The 10,988-nt window shown below is 46.5% G+C and overlaps 1 protein-coding gene across 1 annotated transcript in view; it reads left to right on the top strand.

The window, feature by feature from the left end:
- The first annotated feature begins 6 nt into the window (after nucleotides 1–6).
- The window catches only part of Col15a1 (collagen type XV alpha 1 chain), a 104,055-nt gene continuing 93,073 nt past the window's right edge, over nucleotides 7–10,988 (top strand). Inside the window, exons 1-2 of the mRNA XM_010614381.1 lie at nucleotides 7–34; nucleotides 120–196. Of these exons, the coding sequence (XP_010612683.1) occupies nucleotides 24–34; nucleotides 120–196 (88 nt within the window). The 5' untranslated portion in view covers nucleotides 7–23. The remainder of the gene's footprint in view (nucleotides 35–119; nucleotides 197–10,988) is intronic.

The following is a 10,988-nucleotide window of genomic DNA, read 5'->3' on the forward strand; positions in this document are numbered from 1 at the left end:
CGAGGGCTCCGCAGGCCCGCGCGATGGCGCCAAGGTGGGACCCGCTTCCCCTCGCCCCGGCCCCCTCCGACCCGTCCGTACTCCCGCCTCACCTGCTTGCCCTCTACCGCTTCTTGCAGGAGCAACTGGCGCCTGCGGTTGCTGCTGTCCATCTCCGCGCTCCTGTCCACCGTCACCGGGACGCACGCCTCGACAGGTAAGTGACCCGGCCTGAGGGTAGCACGGCAGCCTCCGCGCCCTGGGGAAGTTGGTTTGGGTGGCGGGCACAGCTGCGATGTGCTGCTCATTCCTGGACATAAAAGGGAGTCCTCGCCGCGCAGTGCGCTCGGCGGTCCTTCCCGAGACTTCCTCGGGGCAGTGCAGGGCTTCCAGCTGCGAATGGGTTCCCGGGGTAGATGCGGTGTCTGAGCTGGGCGCGGCGCTTCCAGTTGTGGGCAGAGGGGGACTTTGGAAGCACAGTGACAGCAGCGACGACCTCAGCGCACCCTGCCCAGCGCTCATGTTGTGCGCGCGGGCTGGCTCCCTATAAGGGCAGGTCGGGCGTCCTCGAGGTGCTAAGGCGCTGAAGCGTGACCACCAGCAGGGACACCTGCCCACTTGGCACACTAGAAATAGTAGAACTGGAGCTGGGCGGTGGCGCACGCCTGTAATCCCAGCACTCGGGAGGCTGAGGCAGGAGGATCGCTGTGAGTTCGAGACCAGCCTGGGGGCTACATAGTGAATTTCTACATAGTGAGACTACTACATAGTGAGACCCTGTCTCAAAAAAACCAAAAAAAGAAATAACAGAACTGAACCACAGTTGTGCTTAATTTAATGTTATGCAGGGGACCATATCCATTGTGGGCAGTAGCACCATGGGTGATAGAAAGAGTTGTAGGCCCAGAGCCACCGAATCCAGTCTCTTCTATTCTATTCTCTGGGCCTCAGTTTCCCCACCAGGACTCCGAGGCTCCTGGATGAATGGCTGAGTCTGAGTTAAAATAGGTCTCTATTAAGGCCTAAACTTGGATTATGAATTTGACTGGGCTATGTAAATTTGGACAAAGGATTACACCTCTCTGTGTCTCAGTTTCCTCCTCTGAAAAGGGAGACTAATTAGGCTATCTTAACCTCCTTCGGATCCTGTGAAGAGTAAAGAGAGATCAGAAATAATTTTCTTTCCATGCTCCTAGCACATAATAGGCACAGAGTAAGTGATAGAAATTACCACTTGATCCTTGCAGTAACTATGTGTGGAAGGCAGTGCAGGATATCATTCTAAAGTTGGGAGAGGCTCTGAAAGTAGCTAGCCTGACAGCTAAAACTTGAACCCTGGGCTCCAGGCTCCTGTTCTGGCTCAGCCATGTACTCTTGCAGGAGAATCCTGCTCTCTGAGCACAAGCCTCCCACAGACCCCTTTTGGGTTTAAGAGTACACAGTCTCAATCGAAGAAGGGGGTGGGGAGACTGGGGAACAGACACCGGTCCCCAAAGGAAGCTGGACATTGAGTGGGTGGCCTTAGTTAACTCTTTGGATGCTTGGTGAAGTCTGGGACCTCCCAGGCTTGTCTTCTGGGAAGACCCAAATGAAGTGAAAGCTTTTCCTGCTAGAGTGTCCAGCCCGGTCCTTCTTGCAGGTCAAAGGGCAGCTGGGGCATAGTGTTGGCCTCTCAGCAACATGGCCCAAAGCTGCAGTTGTGCGTATGATATCTCAGGCATGGCCGACTCAGCCTCACAGGCAGCTTCAGGTTCTGTGGTCTTCTGTGAACTTTGCTGCCTCCCCTGTTGCCTCAAAAGGAAGAAGTCTGGGGAGAGAAAGTTCATTGTTTCTCTCTCTTCTGAGTTTGTAGCTTGGTCCCCTGATGTTAGCTCCAGGCTCTTTATAGCCCAGAGGAAGTCCTGTTCCCATCCCATAAAAAGGGAGGTACAGGAAACCCCAGGAGTGCCATTTACAACTCTTGGTATTCACTTCCCCTTTAGGAATCTGACGTGAGTTTCTGGAAACGTGAGCCATCCAAAGTTTGTGGGCAGCATGATAGGGCTAACCCTTACAGAATACTTTGCATGGTCAGGTGAAGTATGCACCTGTTTCATTCATCCAACCCTTCCCATCATTCCAGGAGGTGGAGACCGAGGACTTTTTCTATCACCGTTTTTCAGATGAGCAAACTGAGGTCTCATGTCAAAGCCTTCTGAGGGCCAGGGGTATGATTTGAGCCAGGTAGTCTGACTCCAAAATCCTTGCTGCTAACCATTCTAGTATTCAGTTAGAGAAGCTTTGCAGATAGAAAGGGCTTTAGGCCCCCCAAAGCCTCTAGTGAGCCCTATAAGCAAAGCATCATGATAGTAGCAGGAGCCCATCGCATCTGCCTGCCATTGTGTGGTTTACAGGGCAACACTTACCCTCCACTGTGTCACTGGGTCCACCATCCAGAGGAGGCTCAGAGAGGGCATGTGATTGTCTGAAGCTACACAGCTGTTCCTGGATTGATCCACGACAGCCCTGCCTGTCGGTGTCTTCATAACCTTTATTTATTTATTTATTTGCACTGGGGATTGAACTCAGGTCCTTGCACTTGCAAGGCAGGCTGTGGCACCAATGAGCTAAATCCCCAGCCCTGTGTCTTCATAACTGGCACTGCTTCTCCCATGAGGCTACTGCTGAACTGCCTACAAAGTTACTAAGACTGTAGAGGTGATGTGAGGCAGCAGTGTTCTGAGTCCTTTGTGTGAATTAATGCTCTATCTTCTCAACAGCCCCACTTATTATTCTCTTTCACCGACGAGGAAACTGAGGCACAAAGTCATCTATCCAAAGGCAATTATAATTTGGAGTCGGGGTCTGGCTCCAGAATCTATGCTCTTGACCACTGTGCTAAACCCTGGAGGTGGTAATTTGTAACTTCTGTGTTTTCGTAACAAGGTGGCAGTTTCTTAAAAGACTTACCCTACAACCTAGTGATTCTACTCCTAAATATCTACTTAAGTGAAAGGAAAGTATATATCCACCCAACAACTCCTTTGTGAATGCTCATAGCAGCATTCTCTATGACGGCCCCAAAGGGAAACACATTGGTTTGTCAGCTGGTAAAGGGACAGACAAAATGTGGTACATCCTTTCAGTGAACTACTACTCAGCCAGAAAAGGAGATGACAAACAGATGTATGCTCTAATATAGATAAACTTTAAAAGCAACAAGCTAAGTGAAAAAAGCCAGACACAGAAAACTATACATTGTTAGAGTTCATTTGTATGAAATTTCCAAAAAGGCAAAAACCACAGAAATAGAACACATCAGTGGTTGCTTGGGCCAGGGATAGAAGTAGGGAGTGATTGCAAATGGGAGAGTACTTTCTGGGGGAATATTTTAGAGCTGGACTGTGGTTGTGGTTGCGCAACTATAAATTTACTAAAATCCATCTAACTGTATACCTACACTGGTTGAATTTCACAGACTGTATGGTGTACTTCAGCAGAGCTGTTTATGAAAACAAAAGCATGCATTTTCCCAGGTCATGAGGGCTCCAGATTTGGCACCGTGTACTGGTGGAGTTGCTAGCCAGCCTGGCATAGAGGTGGCACACAGCTTGGTGCTCACAAGCTGCCCATCCCTGGAAAAACGATTCCTGAGTTCCTGCCAGGTCCACCTGTGCCTCCAGGTCTCCAGCTTTACTGTCCCCCTTGTTTCTCCAGAAATGGTACTGTGGGTCCTGGGCGAGACTCTTCTTGTTGGTGTGAAACACAGCCATATGATAATTTGCAGAAAATGAAACTGTTGAAAAGTGGATCTTTGTCAGCTTCCTAATATTCTTCCTAACAGCCCCCACCAAAAAATATTTCAAGCACTGGGAATTGTGGATTTCACCACTGCTTTCCTCTGTGAACTGAAATGAGTCACTTTCCCCTTTCTGAGCCTCAGTTTTCCCATCTATAAAACAGGGGAGGTGAGATTCACCGTATTCCTTCCCTTTTAAAACACTGGGAAACAAAACAGTGTTTACGTAGCTTGAGGTTTAATTATTTCACATAGTTGAGTTCAGCGACTTGCTGGGGATAGAAAGGAGTTGGGCACAGAACTACCCGAGGGCTCCTCATAGTTCACGGAGAGATGGACAAGCTCGAAGGCAATGGTGATGTGATTTTCCTGCAGCTCTTCTCACCCAGTACTCATCATGTCCCACACGTAGCCAGACCCACCTCTTAACAAGACTCCTATCTATGGGGTGTACCCTGTGTGGTCCCTGTGTCTCTAGTGGGTCAAGGCGGGCTGCAGGAAGCACTGCCCCTTCCTGTCCCTGACTTCACAGTGTCATTAGAACACAGTACCTGCTATTTGGGAAGATAAGTGGCTGTTCCTGGGACAGGGGTGCTGTTATTATAATTTATTCCCGTTAATGAAGTGCTGATGCATGCAAGTTATTTAAACTGTTTTATTGTGAAATACCACATCCACTCAGTAGAGGGCCTGCTAAAAGGACAGCCCAGCGGTTCATCCTGGAGCAGCGGCCCAATACCCCAGGTCAGAAATAGACCAGCAATGAAGCTCTGTTCCACCCTGCGCTGTGGTCATTCCCTCCCTCCTCTCAGAGGTAAGCATCACCTTGACTTTCATAGCCACCCCTTCCCTGCAGTTTCAAAATAACTTTACTCCTGAAGTATGTTTCCTTAAATTCTGATGCTTTGTTTTACTCCATTTTGAACCTCTTACATGCAGGATATTTTCTTTAGGATCTGGTTTCTTCTTGGAATGTTATGTTTTTGAGATGTTGTCGTGTTGCTGTGTGTGGCTGCAGTTGGTTCATTTCCATGGTTGTTTAATATAGTATACCACTGTGTGACTACGTCAAATATTGTTTAATCCTTTTTTTCTCCATCAACATTCGGGTTACTGTTTTCGGCAGTGTGGCTCTCCACGCACACATACGTGGAATTACTTCTTCTTGTTCTAGGCCAAGGAGCAGAGTCCTGGGTCACGGGGTGGGTCACCCATACATGGCCATGAGAGTCCCCTTGATTGTATCACTGAATGCAATTTCCACGTTTCCCTTGGGTGTATAGTCGAATCTTAGCTCAGTCTTCACCAGCATATTCCTGAGTATTAGTTAGGTGGAACACCCTTGCGTTTGCTTATGGACCATTTCCATGTTTACTGAGGTGAAGTCCTTGTTACATAAAGCTGAGCGTTTTGAAGTGTGTAGTTCATCGGTATGTGGTACATTTATGCAATCACCACTTCTACTTCCAAAACCTTTTTGTCACCCCCAGGGAAGCTCCACACCCATTTAGCAGTCATTCTCCCATCTCCCCCACCCCTACCTCTTGCAACCGCTAGACTACTGTAGTCTGTCCTCATGGACTCGCCATTCTGCAGATCATACAAATGGACTCACACAGCATGCGACTTCTCCTGTCTGGCTTCGTCCACTTAAAGTAATGATTCAGGGCTCATCCATGTTGCATCATGTGTCAGTCCTGCACTCCTGTTTACCACTGCATACTATTCCATTGTATGGCTAGACCGCATTTTGATTGTCCATTCGTTTGCTGGTGGACATCTGAGTTGTTCCTATACTTCAGTGATTGTAAATAGTGCTGCTAAGAACATTTGTGTACAAGGATCTGTTTGAGTAGCTTTTTTTTTTTTTGGTACTGGGGATTGAACTCGGGCCCTTGCACTTTCGAGGCAGGCAGTGGAACCACTGAGCCAAATCCCCAGCCCTGTTTGAGTAGCTTTTTTAAAAAATTATTTTAGATATATACCTAGGAGTGGAGTTTCTGATTCATATGCCAGCTCTATGTTTAAGTTTTTGAGGATTCCCTGTGCTATTTTCTACCATGACTATACCATTTTACATTCCCACCAGCAGTATATCAGGGTGTCATATTCCCACATAGTACTAATACTTGTTATTTCGGGTTTGTAACCCTCTCGTGTGTGTGTGTGTGTGTGTGTGTGTGTGTGTGTGTGTATGTGTGTGTGAAGTGGTATCTCACTGTGTTTTGCTTTGCATTCTCTGTGACTGGTGACATTAAGCATCTTTTCAAGTGCTTGCTGGCCATTTGTTTATCTTCTTTGAATAAAGCCTGATTTAAATCAAAGCATAAAATGAGCAGCTCAGCATTTTCCTGTAACGACATCCCTGTGCTCCCTGGCAGTCTGATGTGCTTTCTTGAGTGACAGAGAAGTGGGTAGGAGTCATACCTGATATTTCATGTCATTGGCCTCTGGTCTCCATCTCCCAAAGTGCAATTGTCCCGAGTTGACTACTTGGATCTTCTGGCCATTTTGCCATTATTATAAACAGTGGTGCTAGGAACATCTTCAGACAAATGGCCCTTGTTTTCTTTCTGGGTTATTCCTTTGGCTGTAGTCCCCCAAGTGGACCCAGTCACTAGTTGGATAGTTCTTATTATATATTTAGAAGACTTTCTTAGATGCCAGTTTAATCGTGCCACTCCCTAGTTTAATTAACCCTGCTGGGCTCTCATTATACCTCAGACAGGATCATGCCTTTATCCTCAGAGAGCTGTGGCTCTCCTTACGAATGCGGAGCCCTTCCTAGGTACTAGGAGTGTGCTGTGGTGGTAGGTACGTGAGGGTTGTGAAAAGGGAAGCAGCCTAATGAAACTCACTATAAATGTCAGTGTACATGAGGAGAATGGATACACGAGCACGGCTTCAAAGTCAGAGCACAAGATTGTGGGGCCTGAGCTGCACTGGTCACCGAAGAGTCCAGAGAGCTAGATGGCATCAGAGGTGTTTAGAGGAGCCAGGTTTGTTGGTCACCCTCCTCTGCTCCACCCCAAATGGAGAGAATTGGGGGGGAGACAGAGACGGAGAGAGACAGAGACAGAGAGTGTCTGCTGTCTAGGGTTAGAGCCTGGGAGAAAGTCCAGACCTCTTCCCGGGCAGCATTTAGTGAGGGACACATGGGCTCAGGTCACCTAATGAGTGCAGCCCACTCGTCATTTCGGTCAGAACCCACCTCAACTCAAGCCAAGTCAACTCAGCCAAACTGCAGCCAACTCAGCCTTGCTCAACTCAGCCCAACCTAACCCAGTCCTATCCAGTTTTTATGCTGAAGACTGGACAGGATACAAAACTGTTCTGAGGATGTGATATCCTCCCGCATTTCTTGGCTACCTATTCTTCTGGGAGTAATAGGGTAGCTGGAGCCCCACTGGACCGAGTGCCCATCTTGGAGGGAGTCCCAACCCACTGCAGCTGCTGGCTTGCATGCTAGGGAACGTGTCCTGAGTGTCCTCATGCAGTGCCTATAAGCCTGGCTGCTACCAAAGTTGGAACACATAAACTTCTGCCACAGATGAGGAAGGAAGAGGAGGTTTTTTTCAAAATAAAATTTAAAAGTGTAATAATAAAAATAATACATAATCATTATAAAAACCTAGGGCAAAAAAATGACCAGAAAATAGAATTTATAAAGATTATATATTATCTCACATTTCAGATATAAACCCAGTTAACATTTGGCCGACTATCTTTGAAGTTTAATTCCCATGCCTAAACATAAATATTAGAATTTGAACAGATTGTTTTGTACATTCTATTTTGTTTTTGCTTTTCTAATTTTAACAGTCATCTGGCAACTAACACTTCCTCTGAAGTGTTAAATATTTTTGTAATTGAAATAGTATTTCAATGTATGGATGTCCTGTAATTAAGCTGGTTGCTTTTAGGCCTTTGGGTTCCTTTTAATTTTTTGCTATTGTGACGAGCACGTTCTTATAGCTCTGTTTTGGACTTTTACTGAAGTTACTTCCTAGCACAAATTCCTAAAATAAATTACTGGGGTCTAGTGCATGCCCACTTCTAAGGCTTTAATTGAATTATTTGGCAGGCAGTGGTAAGTCACACTCCAGATGCCTTCTTCCCCTTGCATTTGCTCCTGGCTACTGCTTGTTTAATTCAAAAGGAGAAAATAATAGCAGCTAAAGGGGCAATACCTACATTGCTTCTCCACATGGTAGCTTTAGTGGAATGGAGCTGGGAATGCCTTTCTTTCCCTACCCCACTCACTTACCCACTATGTAACCCAAGCTAGCCTTGAACTCATGGCCATCCTCTTGCCTCGGCCTCCTGAGTACTGAGATTATAGGTATGTGCCACCATGCCTGGCTATTCCTTATATTTCTTATCTGTAAATTAGGACAGTAATTCCTACTGGAGAGGATTCTTGAGATGAGCCTCAGGCTTGAAATCAGTGACCAGTTCAATGCCTCATTACTTCCCTGCTCCCACAGCCCTGCGGGTTCCTTGAGGGCAAGAACTCTGTTTTATTTATCCATGTCTCCCCAGCATCTGACATAGCACCAAATGGACACAATGAACATTTGACTGTGTTGATGAATGAATCATTCAAAGCCTGAGACTGTGGCGATCTTAGTGAAAACCCTGCATTATGAACCCTTGACCGTGGCAGAGTCTATGTGTAGCTCCAGGCTCGACCACCCTGCTACCATCCGCTGTGATTGCTGATGGGGAGTGGGGAGGAATGAGAGAGGGGATTCGCACAACAGGTACATCAGGAATAGATGACACTTCATGATAATACAGTAAGGTATGCTTTCCCAGGGCTGCGAAGTTATAGCCACTCCATCCACTGAACTTAAATTCGTGTAGTTTCATCAGTTCACACCAGATTTCTCTCTAGAATTGGCTCAGTCAGCTGCTTCTCTACCTCCAGTCACACTGTCTCAGTCCTGGCTGGCCCTGTGTTTGTTCTGCAGCCCAGAGAAGGAAAGTGAATAGCTTCAGGTCACGGTGCAGGTTGGTAGCAGAGTCAGCGGAGAATGAGGTTTTCTGGCCCTCAGGCCAGTGCTGTGGTGCATTGAAAGCTTCACGTGTGACGTGTGCTGATAATTATACTACAGCGCTTCTTGTGTTTTAAATATATACTTTAGTTATGTGTATGTGTGTTTACATATAAAATGATATGGTGATATACCTACCTGTGTGTACTTAATATATCCAACACTCACAGCAGCCCTGTGAAATGGACTTCAGTGACAATTTGACCTAAGCATACACATCTGTGTCTTGCTTCTGTTCTTTCCACTGTGTGACCCATCCTCCCTGTCACAGCCTCAGTAATCTTCTAGCTTCTGGCTACTCAATTGGTCCACCAGCAGCCTCAGCATCACCGAGCAACTTGATAGAAATGCAGGCTCTCTTTCCTCAACCCCAGGCTCAGTAAGCCAAAATCTACATTTTAAGGAGATCCCTGGTGATTCACATACACTGTGTAGCTTCAACTAGCTCTGATTATGTTGCCCTGCTCCACACTCTGCCCGTGAAAACTATCTATGGTGTGCAGAGTAACAGCTGTCCAAAGGATCCACATCCTAACTCGTAGACCTGTGACTGCGTTAGGCTTCATGGCAAAGGGTTACAGATGGAATTAAGGTTGATACTCAGCTGATCCTGATCCCTAAAGAGGGAGATGGTCCTAGGTTATCTGGTTGGGCCCATTGTCATCACAGGCATCCTTCAAATGGAAGAGGGAAGCAGAAGAGGAGATCAAAGTGATGGGGCATAGGAAGGACTTCTTTGCTGTCTTTGAAGATGGCACATGGGGCCACGAATGAATGGGAAGAGCATCTAGAGGCTAGAAACAGCAAGAGGAAATTGTTTTCTCCTTAAATCTTCTAGAAAGAAGTGCAGTCTGTTAATATCTTGATTTTTATCCCAGTGAGCCCCTGGAGACTAGCCTTCTAATCTCCAGAAATGTAAGATAATAAACTTGTGTTGACCTGAGCCACTGAATTTGTGGTAACTAATTATAATAGCAATTGTAGCAATTGAAACCAGATATAGCACTCTATTCCTTAGCATGTCATTGAGGCCCTAGAAGTCCCACTAAGTGCTGTTCTGGCCTCATCTCTCAGAATATGTATCGATCTCACACCAGAAGGACCTGTGGGTGGCTGGGGGGCGGGGCGTTGAGGGCATGGACTATTATTCCTTGTATCCCCAGTGCCTAGCCCCGGGCTTGCCTATGGGCCAGGTTCAGGCAGTGCTTATTCAGGGAATAATCCATGGAATGCTGATACTTTCAGGTCATCCCTAGCCAGAGAGGGGCCCTGAGCTTTGGAGGCAACTATGGCCACAGGGATGGGTATGACAGAAATCGCCCAGAGCCCATGCTTTCACTTCTACTTGTTCTTCTGTGTTGGGCAAATTTCCATACCTCTTTGGCCCTCAGTCTCTCTATCTGGAAAATGAAGGAGTCAAATCAGGTGAACCCTAAAATTACCATTAGGAAGAAGGCTCTAGGACATCTGAGTTCAGTTTGGCCGAACTTTGAGGCAGACAGGGGCAGTGATTCAACTCGGCAATGCTCAGCCCTGGTCCTGTAGTTCTGAGCACGTCCCTCCCTGGCAGCCCATTCATGAGCTGGGACACAAAACTGCCCAACAACTGTGTATATTTGGTACAAAACAGAGACTACAGCTTCCCTGTCTAGTTAAAATGCCAAATTACTCACTCCCCTCCAGAAACAAAAAAGGTGGGGGTGGGGCATGGGGAGAAGAAACCATTTCTCACTGCAGAGTTTTTCCATGTGACACATTTTCTAATTTTATTTCAGGTTAAACTGTCTACAGTATATGGCTCCTTTTCAGTATTTCCCCACCCCTTTTAGGATATGAGCTTCCAGTTTAAGAAATGGGATCACTGTGTTTGCTTAATATCTGTAAGTGTGGGCTGATATTAAATTACAACTGCATGTCTTCATTTTCTCTGGTCTGAGATTTTCAGCCCTGGCTTCATGGTCAGGATTCCTTGGTTCCAAGGCTGACTGAAGAGGTTGGCCAGTCATTTCTGCTCTCTGGATGATGAAGATACTTAATGTGCAAAGGGAGGTTTGCACATTTTGCTGGCTCACCACAGAGATGTTGTGGTTGGATTGGAAAAAAGTATTTTTCTAGGTCCTTTTTTTTCCCTCTTCACTTCCTGTACTGTTCTTTTTTTTTTTTTTTTTTTTTTT

This window comes from Fukomys damarensis, unplaced genomic scaffold (genome assembly GCF_012274545.1).
Source record: "Fukomys damarensis isolate Sample0158 unplaced genomic scaffold, DMR_v1.0_HiC HiC_scaffold_36, whole genome shotgun sequence".
NCBI classification, from domain to species: Eukaryota; Metazoa; Chordata; class Mammalia; order Rodentia; family Bathyergidae; genus Fukomys; species Fukomys damarensis.